This window comes from Chrysemys picta, chromosome 3 (assembly GCF_011386835.1).
Source record: "Chrysemys picta bellii isolate R12L10 chromosome 3, ASM1138683v2, whole genome shotgun sequence".
NCBI classification, from domain to species: Eukaryota; Metazoa; Chordata; order Testudines; family Emydidae; genus Chrysemys; species Chrysemys picta.
In genome coordinates this window covers 167,846,673-167,864,043 of record NC_088793.1, presented here as the reverse complement: position 1 = coordinate 167,864,043, position 17,371 = coordinate 167,846,673, and the positions used below count along the sequence as shown (strand labels likewise).

Sequence of the window (17,371 nt, the reverse complement as noted above, 5' to 3'; positions counted from 1 at the left end):
CGGGCTCGGCTCCCCGGCTCGGCTCCCGGCTCCCGGGCTCCCCGCGGGCTCTGCTCCCCGGCTCCCCGACCCGCTCCCGGCTCCCCGGCTCACCGCCCCGCGGGCTCGGCTCCCCGGCTCCCCGCCCCGCTCCCGGCTCACCGGCCCGCGGGCTCGGCTCCCGGCCCGGCTCCCGGCTCCCCGCGGGCTCTGCTCCCCGGCTCCCCGACCCGCTCCCGGCTCCCCAGCTCACCGCCCCGCGGGCTCGGCTCCCCGGCTCCCCGCCCCGCTCCCGGCTCACCGGCCCGCGGGCTCGGCTCCCCGGCTCCCCGCCCCGCTCCCGGCTCACCGGCCCACGGGCTCGGCTCCCGGCTCGGCTCCCCGCCCCGCGGGCTCGGCTCCCCGGCTCCCCGCCCCGCGGGCTCGGCTCCCTGGCTCGGCTCCCGGCTCCCGGGCTCCCCGCGGGCTCTGCTCCCCGGCTCCCCGACCCGCTCCCGGCTCCCCGGCTCCCCGCCCCGCGGGCTCGGCTCCCCGGCTCGGCTCCCGGCTCCCGGGCTCCCCGCGGGCTCTGCTCCCCGGCTCCCCGACCCGCTCCCGGCTTCCCGGCTCCCCGGCTCCCCGCGGGCTCGGCTCCCCGGCTCCCCGCGGGCTCGGCTTCCCGGCTCCCCGCGGGCTCGGCTCCCCGGCTCCCCGCGGGCTCGGCTCCCCGGCTCCCCGCGGGCTCGGCTCCTCGGCTCCCCGCCCCGCGGGCTCGGCTCCTCGGCTCCCGGCCCCGCGGGCTCGGCTCCTCGGCTCCCGGCCCCGGCTCCCCGGCTCCCGGCCCCGCGGGCCCGGCTCCCCGGCTGACCAGCTCCCCGGACCCCGCGCCCGGCCCGGCACTGTGACCCTGGCCCGGCACTGCCCCACTGGTTCCCGGCCCGGCACCATGCCCCCGGCCCCGCACCGGCCCCGGCCGAGCACCACCGAGCCCTCCTGATTTTCCCGGACATGCCCGGCTTTTGGGGATTTCCCCCCGGACGGGGATTTGAGCCCCCAAAAGCCGGACATGTCCGGGAAAATCCGGACGTATGGTAACCCTAGTAGCCACATCACTTACTTTCTCTGCCTGGTGGCGCTCATTTGACAGTAGGAGACACTAAAGGTGACTTAGGCTGGCGTGAAGGACCTGGTAGTGTAGACACATACATTAACAGGTTGACTTAAGGCGGCTTCTATCGACCTAACTCTGTAGTGTAGATCAAACCTAAGTATCTACCTCCCTGGCCACCATGAGGATTAATTTATGTTTCAATGTGCAGTCTGACATCCTTCAATGAATAGTGCTAAGTAGGTGTAAAATACTGTGTTAGCTGTAAAAAGACTAATTTTTTTTTAAAATCACACTAGGTGATATTTATCTTTTGACAGAATAAAACAAGATTCATGTGTAAACACAATGGAAATCATGTTTGATGGCAAAGATGATGTTACGGAATTGGTAACTTTGGTGAAAAACAGCGCTCACAAATACAATGTTCAGATCAAGTTCCAGTCACACACTCAGACGAGGCGGTATTACTTTGGATGTAAAAGCTACCAAACACTCTGGTGCTGGAAAGGTTAGAATCACATGCAATATCTTTATCAATTACTGCGTGCAGTGAAGCAGACAGCTGAATTTCAGTTACATAAGAGGCACAGCGGACTTTTACATTCCCCCCCTCAATATTTCACTAATGCCTTCTCATTTTGACATTGTTTCTCAACCTAGCAGAGGCCGTGTATTTTGCCCAACATTAATTAAACACACAAACAATTTAACCGTGGGTGATCAGTTAGGAGGCTAGGCAAGTGGCATTTTCAATACAAGTTTTAACTATGAATAGAGAGGAGTATCTGACATTTGACTATGTAAAGTAAGGTAAATGCTCAATTCAGTACCCACGTGCACTGAATGAGAACCAACCAGCTTAGTGTCTAGAAGCACTCAGCACAGTGTGGTTATATTGATAGACTTTATGGTGCCATTTCCAGTGCTTTAAAAGCACTGCCTTCACATTTTCTGCACTAGGTGCCACTTTACACTAGTAAATAATGGGTCAATAGGTCAGATCTTTACATGGTAAGATAAAGAAAAATAATGTCAGGTCCCTAAAGGTCAAGTCTCTGGACACAGAGGTTACTCTAGCGCTAGAATCCAGAAGGGTAACTAAAGAACAAAAATTGGTTTGGAACATGCTCCACTACTGCCAGCGCTGGTGCCAGTCGATTGGGGGCCCTATGTAGGAATATTTTGGGGGGACTGCCCCCACACACAACACATACTAATAATTAATAGCCCCCCTCTCCCCTTGAGCTGATCAAGGCCCTAAGCAATTGTTTAGTCTGCTTATGCCTATTGCCAGCTCTGAGTACTACAGCAATTTGTTATGATTTATGTTAGATGAAGCTCTGATGTGCTGTAAGGGATTGGAAGGCAGGTACATCTCAAGATTTCCCTTGCTTTTGCTTCAGATAAAAGAAATGAGGGGAGTTATCGGAAAGTGGCTCTGCAGTGAATACATCAGAGAAATTGTTTGATGGTAGCTACTTCTTGCAAACACATTGTCCAGGTAAAGTTGCCATGGTCAATGGGAACTTGGTTTATCAGTTTTATGAGTCCTAGCCTGTGACAGAAGGCTGGGAACCAACAACTGAGCCAGCACTCTGGTCACTTAAACATCAATTAATTTTCCCCAGGGTGGACCTGGCAGGGCCAAATTAATGGATTAGAAGGGCTGCGGGGGACTACCAAGAGAAATGGTCTGTTAACACAGGAAGTATAAGGCAGCACAGGAAGGAACGGAGGGTGCAGAGAGAGGCAGGAAGGAGAGATTTCTGGGTAGGGAGAGATCTCTTCCGAGGAGAGACTGAAACTAAATAACATGGTGTACGGATTGGTAAGGTAGGGGAACTGCAAGTGTAAACAAAACACCCCAGCACAGTTTAACAACGGAAGGCCCCAGAGTTTTCTCTGAGAGGGATAGCTCAGTGGTTTGAGCATTGGCTTGCTAAACCCAGGGTTGTGAGTTCAATCCTTGAGGGGGCCCACTGAGGGATCTGGGGCAAAATCAGTACTTGGTCCTGCTAGTGAAGGCACGGGGCTGGACATGATGATCTTTCAAGGTCCCTTCCAGCTCTAGGAGATAGGATATCTCCATTAATATATTTATTTTTATTTTATTTAGAGTCTGTGTAGACAGATCAGACAGGAGCAGGATGTCGCCTGGTGACATAGCCATATTAGTTTGGCCTTCCTGAGACAAACTGAAGTTAGGCATATGTATTTTACGGGGATGAAAGGCAGTGAGTTTATGATTTAACAAGGCATTGGGTTAGAATCATAGCTAGATAATCCTCAGCTATGCCAATTTATAGCAGCTAAGAATGTGACCCACTGTGACCCTTCTTTCACTTTCTCCACCCTCTGCTCCCACACAATGGTTTGGACCAATTTATAAATCACTATGTGGTCTGTGCTGCAAACACTACAGGCCTACTGCACCTTGCTACCTGTGGTTCTGCTTAAGTCAACTGGGCAAAATTCACCTGGTGCAGAGGGCGAACACAAGCCCTATCTCCGTTTCAGTGATTTTAACCCTGTAGAAGTTGGAGGGGTGGGGGTGGGATTTCACCCTATAGAAAGCACTATACTTATTTATATGCATGTGCACAGTCTGGCCCAAGTCACTCGTTTGGGCTTATATACACTGTTCTGTGTACTACCTGAGTGCCTTCTTGTGCATTGAGAGATGTACGGTGGAAAAAATAATTTCATTAAACTTAATAAGCAGATAGCATTATTGGTGAAATTCTCTCTACCCACATACAGCCAGGCAGCAGGTTGTACACAAATGAAAAGCACAGCATCCAGGGAGGTGAAATCCATCCTCCCAACACAATAGCCACTACTTCAGCCTATGTTCTGGAATATCAGTCACAGCTCCTCTGAACCACTTGGGAGAATACCAGCGCTTCCTAATCACAGAGCCTGTGGCCCATCCCTTGGCCTACCCAGAGCTGGCACAGAAACCCCTTTAGGAGGAAACTCCCCTCTATAGCTGCAGCCTATCCCATCTCTCACAATGCTTCAGCGTGGTCTGTAAGGGGCACAAAGGTCCTTGCTCAGACCTGCACACCAGGAGAACGTCTGTATCTGCTTATGGAGGTGAGTGATTACAGTAAAATCCCTTCCTGGGCCGCCAAAAAAAAAAAAAAAAAAAAAAGAACCCTCCATATGCAGCTGAAGAAACGCTATGCAATCTGAAGGTTTCTGTTAGCAGAAGGGAATCTCCCTCATTAAAATACAGTAAAACTACTAAGTAGTATATTTTGCCTCTCAGGCTGGTCTGTTTAATCCTGGAACTCTTATGTCTTTGCTCCTGAGGCTTGGTCTACACTACCCCCCTAATTCGAACTAAGGTACGCAACTTCAGCTACGTGAATAACGTAGCTGAAGTCGAAGTACCTTAGTTCGAACTTACCTTGGTCCACACTCGGCAGGCAGGCTCCCCCGTCGACTCCGCGGTACTCCTCTCGCCGAGCTGGAGTACCGCAGTCGACGGCAAGCACTTCCGGGTTCGACTTATCGCGTCCAGACTAGACGCGATAAGTCGAACCCAGAACTTCGATTTCCAGCCGTCGAACTAGCTGGTAAGTGTAGCCAAGGCCTAAGAGTCTAGGCCAATCTTTACCGCTACAGCAATCTTCCTTTGAGGCAGCACCACCACATACTGGATAGTATCCATTTACTATACAAAAATGCCTTTCTAGCTGTTCAAATTTGGACAAAAACGTAGGCATGTAAAGTTACAGTCTTACAAAACCTAATACATAGTTGTTTCAGCTGCAAGGGAAGCAATGGAATAAAAGACAAACCTGCCCCTGCATTGTTCATAACCCAAATCCTAGAGCGTTGTGTTAAGGTGTGGGAACCAGGAAATGAAGCTGACTAGAAGTTACAAGTGAAATTTACTCATCCATTTTCATTTTCATACTGAGAGAAACGTCAAAAGCAAAACATACACTTCAAAGAGTGAAGAGTAAATTAGACTTTTAAAGCCATTTGAGTGTTAATCTAATGGTATTATTCAGAACAGAATATATTGGGCCAGATTCTCAGCTGCTGTATATCTGCACAGCTCCCTTGACTTCAATGCAGCCACATCATTGCTTTAATTTTCCTTGAACATCTAGAACATTGACACCACTGCAAATCCAGCTCTAATAAAATAATGGCATTAAACTGTTCAAGCTTTTTCCTGAAGTTACTATAAACCTGTGTGTTGGCTCTGGGAGACTTAGGTTTACAAATTACCTTCAGTGAGCCAACTTCTCCCCTCAAATCTACCGTGCCCCTCCATTGGGTTTCACCAGCGTAACTGTGAGGAAAATTTGGTCTCTCTCTGCCCGAAATTTTAACTGCTTGCACTTCATCTGTAGACTTTCTACAGGTACAGTTCTATAAAGCACTACCTGTATATGTTTCCCCATATATATGTGCTGCAAAATTAAAACCCCAGCATACAGTGCTAGGAAATCTTCTCCAAACCTTAAAGTTCAGTTAAGAGTAGTACTCCTGCATACTTATTTAGAGAAAAAGTACCAACACACGCTAACATGAAGGCAGAATACAGACTCACTGTCTTTAGGATACATCATAGAATGCTAGAGGTTAAGTCAGTATTGTGAACCAGCGTAGGCTCACAGCTATTCTGTACTAGCCCAGTGATGATATGAACTTGCCTACAGTGACCACTTTTTTTTTTTTTAGTGCTGCTAAGTAAATATTGACATCAGGTCACTGCTTTTGAGATTGTGGTGTCAGCAGTCTATGCCAACCCAGATTACATTATTAAAGGACTTCCATCTATTGACTATACACCTGCTCCTGCTTCCATTTAAAAATCAATGGTTTAGGACCAGGACATAAATCTCCCCGAACTGGAATGTGAGCAGAGATGGGATTTCCATTCACAAAGCCATCATGTATGAAATGCATGTCAACATGCTGATTAGTCCCCAGTACCCACTTATGATACATCTGAAAATGTTGCTTTGTATTCCTTGTTTCCAGCTGGTAAGTTACATTTAAAAGGAGCTAAGAATACATTAATTAAATGTGAAGCTAGTCTACGCTTTTCAAACAAAAATGTTTAATGGCTTTTTTCTAAAACAAATTTTCATTTTTTCAAAATATCCTGTTTATTTAGTAACAAAAATAGAATATTTAATTTTTCTGTCCCCCCCCCCCTATTTCAGTGGCTAGGAGGGGGAAAAGGCAACAAAAAGAGCAAAAACAGGTTTAAAAAAAAAAGTAGAAAACGGGAGGAATATAATTTATATAAAGAAAAGTGTTCAAAGCCAAAACTTTGTTGTGAAAAAAGTTTCAGGGGAAAAATTGTCCTTTTCAAAACCTGCTGAATGAAAGTTAATTTGAAAGTTTCCACATTTTTCATGCAATATTCACCATTGTTTGATCAGCTCTACTTCAATATTTATCCAATATTAATTTTCCAAATAAGCAACTGCTGTATTTACACAGGACTATTATGTGATCACAAATGGAGGCTGGGGGTGTAGGGGAGAAAGGGTTGTGGTCTATGTAATAATGAAGGGAACGGGGGAAGGTTAGCCACAAGACTCTCTTTTAAGAGGCAGTCCATGCTATGAAAAAATTTGAGAACCTCTGCCTTATATGTTATACATTGGTTCTAGTGATGTGTAGGTTCTCTCTCAAGGTCTGTCTCACAATAGACCAGGTATCTCTAATATGACTAATGGGGTTGAAAAATGTACAACTTTGTAATCATGGGTCTATGTTATATCCTGGAAAGCAATAGGAAACAAGATCTGTTGGCCTCTAAGAAGTGGGATCCTTCATTGAGTTACACCAGTTTGCGGTCGTTTACCTAGATCTTCACTATTTTTAATTTAAAACATTACTAGAGTTAAATACCAGATTTAACTGCTGCCTCTTCCCTGCCCCTCCCTTCTCCAATGGCCTGAAATTCCTTCAATGCAGCAGAACCACCACAGCACCACTTTTTTGACTGGCAGGTGGTGAAGAGTCTGCACAGGGGAATGTGCTCCACAGTGCCTCTCTTTATGGCTACGTGCATGGGAGGGCTGGAGACAGGGAAGTGCACGGTGCATCCCCCACAATTTGAATGCTTTAAACCTGCATGGGGGACAGCAAGAGTCCCCAGATGTGATTATAGCCCATACGCTGTAGCAGGGACAGACGAGTGGCTGCATAGCCACTCAGTGCTGAGTCACTGGTTAATGGTGAGACGATTCCTTCCTCCAGTCCCTCTTGGATGCATGGAGGTGAGCTGTATTTGCCCTGTGGCTGCTAACTAGGTTGAAAATAGCAAGACACAGGAGGCAGACGAAACTGAGGAATGAAAGAATCAAAAATGCTCAACATTAGTCAGGTGGTGCACCTGGCTTTTCTAGTGACTAGGTATTAGCAAGGCTGCGCTCCAGGAAAGCACCCCACGCCATGGTGCAGTCCCAGATGGAATAGTGCCTCAGACTGCATGGTAACAGGCAGCAAAACTAGAGGCTGGAGATTGGGGGGGGGGGGGGGAAGGTGGTTTGAGGATTATTTGAAATGATGACAAAGGCCAATGATGTGACATCAGCAGCCTTACAGGACTGATTAGATTATTTTAGAAAACAAAGGATGGAGGGCACCCACTGATTGGCACTGGTGTACAAAGTCCTTATTGCGAGGGCCCTTCCAAATTCACAGCCATGAAAAATGTGTCCCGGACCGTGATGTCTGGTCTCCCCCCATGAAATCTGGTCTTTTGTGCTCTTTTACCCTATACTACACAGATTTCATGGGGAAGACTAGTGTTTCTCAAATTGGGGGTCCTGACCCAAAAGAGGATCGTGGGGATAACATACAGTTATTTTAGGGGGGGTCACAGTATTGCCACCCTTGCTTCTGCCCTGCTGCGTTCAGAGCTGGGCTGGAGGGCGGTGGCTGTTGGCCAGGCACCCAGGTCTGAAGGCAGCAACCCACCAGCAGCAGTGCAGAAGTAAGGATGTCAATACCATACCATGCCACTTTACTTCTGTGCTGCTGCCTTCAGAGCTGGGCAGCTAGAGAGTGGTGGCTGCTGACCGAGGCCCAGCTCTGCAGACAGCAGTGCAGAAGGGTGGCAATACCATACCATGCCAGCCTTACTTCTGTGCTGCTACTGGTAGCGGCTCTGCCTTCAGAGCTGGGCTCCCAGCCAGCAGCCGCTCTCCGGCTGCCCATCTCTGAAGGCAGTGCCGCCACCAGAAGTAAGGGTAGTAGTACTGCAAACTCCCCCCCCCCCACACACACACACACAATTACCTTGTGACCCCTCCCCCGACACACACACCTACCTCCTTTTTGGGTCAGGACCCCTACAATTACAACATCATGAAATTTCAGATTAAAATAGCTGAAATCATGACATTTACAATTTTAAAAATCCTATGACCATGAAATTGACCAAAATGGACTGTGAATTTGGTAGGGCCCTATTTATTACCCTTCAGTGGCCTATGTGAAGTGATTGAGTCTCTCAGATGGCTACACAACAACTGGCACTAATTGGCAGTTTCAGCAGAGAGACCAAGGACCAACTATGCAAAGAGACTGGATTACCCTTTTCCAATGAGCTGGTTCCTGTAGGTCAAGGCTGAAGGGCATCGGTGAGACGAAGTAGGGAAGGTTATATTACTCACAGAACAAGTACAATACAGGCTGGTGCAAAGAGGTGATCGCCTCCCCATTAAATGCTACAGTCAGCAGAGGTTCTTGCCTGGGAGCCCCCTAGATTTAAATGGGAAGCAGCTGCCAGCAGGGTTCTCCGTCAGGGATCTTTCACTAGGGATGGATTCCCTCACTGATCTGACAGAGCCCAAATTTGTTTAACACCTGGGCTAGCTACAAAGTTAATCTTTTTAATTGGATATTTGGGACAGAGTTGAGTTGGTGGATTGCAAGTTGGAGCCTTCATAGGTTTGTATTTAGAGAGGTCAGGTTGGGTGGGTGAGTTTTGTTGTCGTCATGGGATAGTCCACACAGTATTATTTATTGAATTCTAATGTTGACATGCTGAAGTATTGTTCTGGAAACTGAAGTAGTTGTAATATTATAGGTGTGAGCAAGTGAAGGCCTCAATCCTGCAATCTGATGCATGTGGGCAGACCCCTTAGTCCTTGACTTGGCTGGGACTCTGTATGGGCGAAAGGGTTTGCCCTTATGGATCAGACTGCAGAATCAGGTATTAACGTTAATTTAATAAGTCTGCAGTCTCCCAGGCTAGCAAACTGGCAGCTTTCACCAGTATTAAAAACACAAACACCACCACCATTCCCCCGCCCCACACTTTACCCCCCGCAAAAAACCCCAACTTACTGTTCTTTTTGTACATCAAGATTTCAAAGGAATTCATTTCGTAGTTCTCAAACGTTTGCCGCACCTTGTCAATTGTGTCTTTGTCTGTCAGCTCCCCATACATAAAACTGCAAACAAACCAAGGAATTCAAGTAAGATATTGGAGAGACGTACAAAGCCGTTTGTTTACAGCGTGAAAGAGGGCCTAGACAAAAATTGCCCTTGTTTGATGGTGTCCTATTATTTCACCTGCAAAGCATAACTGACAGATGCATCCTAGGGAAATTAAAGAGAAAAATGGAACAAACAGATTTTTTTTCTCAAGCGACAACACAACACTACAAGTTATTTAATAGAAAGTAAATCTGCACTCAAATACCTGCAGGTGCTGCTTTTTTGCATAACTTCTGCTCTGTGATATCCTGATAGCTTGCAAAATCCATCATTGCTGTATACAATGGGCCAATCCACTATCTGGGCATTACCCAAGACAAAATTAGTATCTGTTTGAAAGAACACATTGGTTAGACAGTTAGGTAGCTCTGTGGCTGCATTCCTATATATATTTATTTATTTGGGGCCCAATCCCACTCACTTTACTCACATAGTATTCCTACTGAAATCAACAGGATTATTTACAAATTAAATTCACTTTACTGGCATAAAGCCTGAGTGATTGGATTTTATGCAGGTAAGATATAGGGTATGGGGAGGTGAATCCCATCCCCAATCCAGGGCTAACATATAGATTACAACACTGCTCCTCTTTCCCCTCTCTCCTCCCCATCTCCATCCCACCGCCGTTCACCAATCCAGCTCCACCCACTGGATAAGTGGCAAGACCTCTGTACAACAGTTGTCTGGCATGTGCTCTGAATTTGGATTCAGTGGCCCCTCCTATTGCCTTCACCCTTTGCTGTTGTCGCTTCTGACCTATCTGGGACTTATGCAAACACCTTTTTCCATGGCATACAGAGCCCAGAGCCCCACTAGCAGACTGAACATGGTGCTAAAGGGCAGGGCCAGATTTACACTTTTGCACCTGTAGGCACAGCATCTTCAGCGCTCCCCCCCACACACATGTAACCCTCATGTTGCACCCAGTTTTAGAGAGGCCAGGCACCCCTAGGCATGTGCCTACTGTGCCTAATTGGAAATCCAGCCCTGTTTAAGGGCCTTTTGCTGGCCATCCATGCCAGGGTGAATTTCACCCAGCAGGAATATAGTGAGCAGGATTCAAGCCTTAATGCTTACTACTGCTTTTGTAGAATTGATGTATCATTTACATAATTAGCACATTGCCTATTGTATACAGCCAGGTTCTTCACTGCCTTGGACCTTGCACAGCCAGCCACATCTGCACAACGTGAGATCAAAACACGACGCTCCACTCACTCATGCAGAAGAATCTAATTTGCTTTCATTTTAGCAGTGACTTCTCACAGGTATCAATGATGACACAAGGAGCCAGGCAGGGAAGAATCAGGCCCACCACCATTATGAAGGGTGGCTAGACACCCAAGAATAAAGAAATAATAAAAAGGGTTATCTAGGTCTCCATATTTGTATTTAAAGCACACTCTGGCCGATAACATATTTATGGCAGTCAATGATTCCTGAAAGTGAAAGACTAAAGGCAATTTAACTATTAATTGGGGGGGGATAGGGGATTTTTTCCTTTTCAAAATTTTGTAGCAAGTATAAAATGGGTTTAAATAAAAAAAAAAAGTCTTTATCCATTTACTTTCATTGCCCAATCCTACTTGCAATAGGAGAAGTATCTGTATACACACTTTAGAGTGAAATATGCTGGTAATATATCTGCAGGACATCTTAATTGCTTTGTTTCTCACAACCATTTTAAATACCATGGTTTTTCTTAGTCAAAGCAGCTTGCTCCAGAAGCAATCCATGTACTTTACCCCTTACTATGATTCACTAAGATAAGTTGTTTCTTCTTATTGTTTTTGCCTGAATCAAGCACTTTTGAGATTTTTTTTTAACTACGAACACCGCACTGTATCTTGTCAGGATACGTTTTTTTAAAATGCATCAGGAAACAAAAAGCAACAGTGAAATACACAAATATGAACTTCAGGTCACATTCTGTCCCAATAGCAATGATTTTGATGACTTTGCCCATTCATTTTGGTTTGACTATCATTTCCTTGTCCCAGAAAGGAAATTCTACTCCCAGAGCTGTGTATAGGGGCTCCTATTAATTTATGGGGTGGCTCTCCCCAAGCATCTGAGCACAGAACCTGGCTCCAGATAACAAGTTCTAGAACTAGAGACCTACATTTATCTATAGCTATCTTAGGTACTTCTATGCCCCCCCCCCATTACGGTCATATCTGAGTGCTTCACAGTCACAATACCTGTTTTTCAGATGAGGAACTAAGTGACTTGCCCCAAGGTCACAGGAAGTCAGTGATGGAACAGGGAACTGAACCCAGGTCTACCAAGTCTCAGGTCAGCACCACAACCACTGGATGATCCTTCCTTTCCTTATCTAGCTCTATTGCCCTACTCCATTAGTGCTCACAAGGTGAGAAGTCCATCTGTTGGTAAAGAGCCCACACAAAGCCTGCACACCAGAGAAACCCCAAAGTACCCCATCATGAGGATGTGGACCACGCTGCCATGCAATGAGATCCTTGGAGCCCCATGTGCACCAAGAAGGTCAGCTGTGTACTGGCTATAGATATGGGGGTTATAGTGGGGCAGCTGCCCCACTCCCTGAATTTGGGCTGCAGCAGGCCAATGGGCCTACACAGACAGGGAGCCAATCAGGGAAGACCTTATAGGGAGCCAATCAGGGCCCAGATTGGAGGGAGCCAATCAGGACCAGGCTCAGCCCTATAAGAAGGCTGCTCAGGACAGAAGCAGGCAGTCTGTCTCCAGGCTGGGAGATTAGCACCTGGGACAGTGCAGTGCTGGGCAGGCCAGGGGGAGCAGAGGGTAACTCCAGCCTGGAGTCTGTCAGGCTGCAGGCCCTAGCCGGTGCGAGGGGCCGAAAGGGAAGCAGCCCAGGGACGTGGACAGACTGAGGGAGAGAAGGAGGGCAGGACGGCTGCCCCTAGAGGGTCCCTGGTTTGGGACCCAGAGTAGTGGGCAGGCCTGGGTCCCCGCCTAGCCTTGCACCCGGCCAACGGAGTGGCCGTCTAGAGCTGCACCAACTGCTTGCCAAGAAGGGAGTGACTTTGAGGGTGCAGTTGGCCAGGACACAGAGAGGCAGCTGATTGATTCCCCCTCCCCTGCCCCCCCTGGAAGGGGGTGAGGATGGACTAAGGGGCACTGCTGGAGGGCAGTGGCTTGAAGAGGACACCGCAAGCTTGGGAGCAACGCAGGTCTGGGCATGCCAACTGAGGGCGAGACAATGGACGGGACACCACCAGGAGGGGGCGCTCCACTGGACACAGCTAATTCCTGAGACAACCAGTGGGAGGTGCCAGGTGGTGAGTCCCAACCGCATCACAGGAGTGCAGAAGGAGAGCTGGAAGCAGGCTACACACAGGGCTCCTGGATATTTGCCTATGTGGATCCAGTGGCCAGCCTGTATGTCACAGGGAGCAGAAGGGGAGAGCTGCTCCCCAGCATCCTGCCCACTAAGTTGGGAGGGGGGTTCCATCCCACCAAACCCTGCTTGTTTCCACAGTCTGTGGGCTGGGGGGTTTCACCCTCATAGAAGAGAATGGAGTGTCATAGAAAAATATGAATTACTCTGCTTTCTACTGTACAGCCCTCTCCCCATCCCACCTGCCACAGAGCAGGTTTGTGGCCATTTGGGGCCCGCTCTTGCTGGCCTTCCATGTGTGTAACCCAGCAGGCATCTCAGTTGTTGGGTGTCCTGCCTTTGCAGAGCACTGCAGGATAGGGCCCAAAATAAGGAATCCTACGTATCACCTACCCTGCACAGTTCCTTCTGATCAACAGTCCCCCAGGCAGAAGGGCTGTGGTCAGCTAACATCCCCAATGCTACAGTCAGTGCTCAGTTGCACTGATTTGACATTACGTTTCTGACAGGTCTCTGACAAGACACAGCTGGTAATCAGTTATTCCTTCGCATAAGAAGATATCCAACCTCTACGAAGGCAAGCCTGGCCTTCCTGGCTGCAGGGGCACCTGCCCTGGAGGCAGTGGCACTGCTGTGGAGCTGCCATATAACAGGAAGGAGGGACTCCCTTGTAGACCCCCGTGCAACATGTTACAGCCCCTTAGGGACTTCCCGGAGAGCATGGGAGGCCAGGAAAAAAATAGGCGAGAGGAAGGACGTGATTAGACAAAAAACACAGGCCACGCCTCTTCACAGAGGGTGTGTGAAAATACTCACAGGAGCTGTTGAAGCCCTGAGGCTACAGTAGTGGCCCAGGGGCAGCTCTTTGTGAGGCTATCTCCCAGACTGGTTACTTGGGCTGCTCCCAGAGACAAGATTTACCCCATTATATGGATTTGTGGCACCATTTCCAAACACGACTAGACTGCCGAGGACACGTATTACACACGAAGTCCTAGCCCGGATGCATCACAATGTTTGTGAAATGGAGCTCTCAAATCCCAAGAGGACAGGGCCCCAATTCTCCAGTCTAGTTGAGGAGCACTCAGCAGGAATCAAGACCTGACAACAAAAGTGCCCCCAAGCCACCCTTCCCTGCCCCCACTCCCAGTCCTGGAGCTGGCTGGGTACCAATCCAATCCACAGCGTAGATTAGAGTGGCTCATTTCTGCCAAGTCCCCCCAGGAACCATTATTGCAGCTGGACAAAGGGGTGTCCCAGCCATACCTTTTTAAAGAGGTCATACCCTCAAGTCTATGCCAGTGACCAGGAGGGGAGAAACATAGGAATCGCTATGCCTGGGGGGGGATGGACTAAGAAGAAACCTCCACTGGCTACTTAAGCTGTGTTTAGGGCTGTTCTGCACTGGGGAAGTGGTGCAAAATATATTGGTGGATCAGGCCCAAGGTGTTACCACAATATTCATTTGGCCACATAGCATTCCCTACACATCGCTCCAGTGGCGTAGTGGGGCTGTGCAGAAGCAGCAGCTGGCTGGGCAAGAATGCCCCTGCCACAGCATAGGCTGTAAGACCCCTAACCCCGCCCCCTTGTGATCTCAAAGAGATGGAACTGGGAGCACGATGGGGATTCTGGGTTGAGCTACAAGCCATAGGCAGTCTGGAGCATCCTCAATCCATAGGGCACAAAGCTCTTGGAGATACAACACAAGATTAGACCCAATCTCCTCCTGCTTCCACAACTGAATTTATACATTCTTCTACCCAATGAGATGCACAGCTATTCATGCAAGCAGATCCATAGAAGTCATCCCATGAAGGTCTGTGGCATCTTGAAGTCAGTAGGACTATTTGCATGATTAAGAACTGCTTGGGTGAGTAGGTTATGTAGGATGGGGATTTAAGAGCCCAGGTAACCACTTTGTGGTCACACTCCTATGTAAGGAGTACATCACACCACCTCCCTTTGTTATGCCCCAAATTACTATGACAACACTTCATAGATCTTCAGTAGAGTTTGAACCCAACATGGACCTCTACATTTCAGGTAAAAGAGTAACCCTCTTAGGTGATATCTGTAGCAGTCTCATAATCTATCTGCAGACATAGAACACTTAGCTAGTGTTACATTAGTTAGCTGGGCATTGAACTGCATAAATGGCACGTTACAACCAGTGGCAGAGCGCAACATGGTTTGGGATGTTATGGAGGCCAAATGCATAACTGGGTTCAAAAAAAGTTAGATAAGTTCATGGAGGATAGGTCCATCAATGGCTATTAGCCAAGATGGTCAAGGATGCAACCCTATGCTTTAGGTGTCTGTAAACCTCTGACAGCCAGAAGCTGGGACTGGATGACAAGGGATGGATCACTCAATAAATTGACCTGTTCTGTTAATTTCCTCTGAAGCATCCTACACCAGCCAATGTCAGAAGACAGGATGTGGGCTAGATAGACAACTGGTCTGACCCAGTGTGTCCATTCTTATGTTTTCACGTCACTGAAATAGGTGTAACATGCTACCCCTTCCCTTGCTGAAATTAACAAGGGGTCCTGTGAAAAAAATAGTATGCAACAATCATGTAATTAACTACACCAAAAAGCATAAACATAAGGGGAGTAAGTTTAGGTTTGCCAGGCAATCTTAGTTCTGGTATTTCCAAATTTATGGAACACTTGACTTTGCAACCTGAAGATTTTTTTTTTAAATATAGTATTTTGATTTTCATTTTTGATAGCAACTGTAGTTATAGAAATATAGTACTCCCTTGTAAATACAGCTCTCTCAAAACCTCTACAATCAGAGTTTACACTCAGTTTGCATTAGTGATTCCCACAGAGCAATTATTTATTTGATCATTTTAATTCAGGTCTATCCCTAAATTGTGCAGACTTTTGCTCTCAGTGGTGTAAATCAGGAGTAACTATCAAGGCCAAGGGGGATATATTGGTGTAATACCAATGTGAGATCAGAATAAGGCCCAATATCTAGACAACTCTGTAAGAAAATACATTCTTGGAATTCTTTTCAAAAGATGAATGTAACTAGGCTCTAAGCCCCTTGTGCTCAAAGAAATAAACTTCAGATGCAGAGCAGGGGGACACACCCCCTAATCACACAATTTTTGTCTGAATAAGAAGTGCAGTACTGGGCCCTCAAGAAAATATTAATCTGTTCAAATGCAAACAGCAGCTTATGCTGCTATATAGGTATTGAGGGAACAGAGTAAAGCCAATGGGATAACATGCTGCTCTCGTATCCATGCTACTCCACTGAGACCAATGGCGTTGCACAGATGCACATTTTGGCTCAGTATCTATTGAGCTGATTTCTTGGGTGGGAATGGGTTGATATTTAAAGATCACCACATTATGTGACCTGATTTGCCATGTTAAAATGAATCTTCTGTGCTGAGTAATGAAATCTGTGGCCATTGTAATCTAAGTCCTCAATATTCTGTCTCTATTTTCAGAAACAGCCTGGCTCTACAGTTCAAAACAATGTATTATAAAGACCTAAATTTGGCCATTTGTATGTATATATTAAGGTTCACATAATAAAACACACACTTTACTGAGACAAAAAGGGTTTTAAAAACTCTACGGTTGCTAGGGCATGAGCAAAGCTTCAGTGCAGTTCACACATTTCAATGCTGCATTCTAAGCCTACTATTTGCACATAGAGCACGGTACACAGACAGACTGAAAAGAATTGCAGAAGATGCATTTCGTCATACTTACCACAAAAAACAAAGGAGACACTAAAACAACAACTTCAAGTGACTCAGTTTGAACAATTGCACAAAAATGAAATCTACTTTCAGCCAGCAGTTCACACAGAGATTAATAGTTCCGTGCCAACATTTGTTATTTTACATTGCTATAGTAAATATTTCACAATAGACCTCTACCACCAGAAGAGTGTCAACGGCAAACAGCAACACATCCCACCAACAGTGATAAGCCTCGCTCTTTTGATTACATATCTTCAGAAAGATAGTCAAATATCAAATTAAGTCTACAAAATAATTTTTTTATAGAAACACTTTTGCAAACCATGTCCCCCCTTTGTAAATTAACAGAAATTGGTACAGAACAATGGAGAAGTAATGGCTGAAATGGACAGAATGCATGGAAGCTGTCGTGTATATTGTACATAGCATTATTCTGTACCTGTCTGTCTATGAGATAATGTCCAGACTGAAAGTTAAAAAAAGAAAGCATGTTAAAGCAAATGTGGCATCTAGAATGAAGTAACTTTCCAAAATTAAAGTTATCAGTCAATAAAATTAATGTTAAAACTTCACCCTATACAAATCTGCAAAAGCCATATAATGTATGATTTTGTTTTAAAAAGAACAAAGATAATAATGTTTAAACAGTTGGACTTCATTTAATTGTTTGTTTGTTTTTTTTCCCTTTCTGGTCTTAAAAAGAAACTCAGTGATGAGCCTGTTTAGGGGTAGGTTAGTT

At 46.8% G+C, this 17,371-nt stretch overlaps 1 protein-coding gene across 5 annotated transcripts in view; it reads right to left on the bottom strand.

Annotated features, from left to right (window-relative positions):
* The window catches only part of KCNH1 (potassium voltage-gated channel subfamily H member 1), a 330,953-nt gene that overhangs the window by 301,363 nt on the left and 12,219 nt on the right, over window positions 1-17,371 (bottom strand). For all 5 annotated transcript variants that reach the window (XR_010599908.1, XM_065589522.1, XM_065589524.1 and 2 more), the window contains 2 exons: window positions 9,762-9,885; window positions 9,404-9,510 (listed from right to left, as the gene is read on the bottom strand). Coding sequence is in view for 4 of the 5 variants with exons in the window: in XM_005301225.4 (XP_005301282.1) it covers window positions 9,404-9,510; window positions 9,762-9,885 (231 nt within the window). In the remaining variant the exon portion in view is untranslated. The remainder of the gene's footprint in view (window positions 1-9,403; window positions 9,511-9,761; window positions 9,886-17,371) is intronic.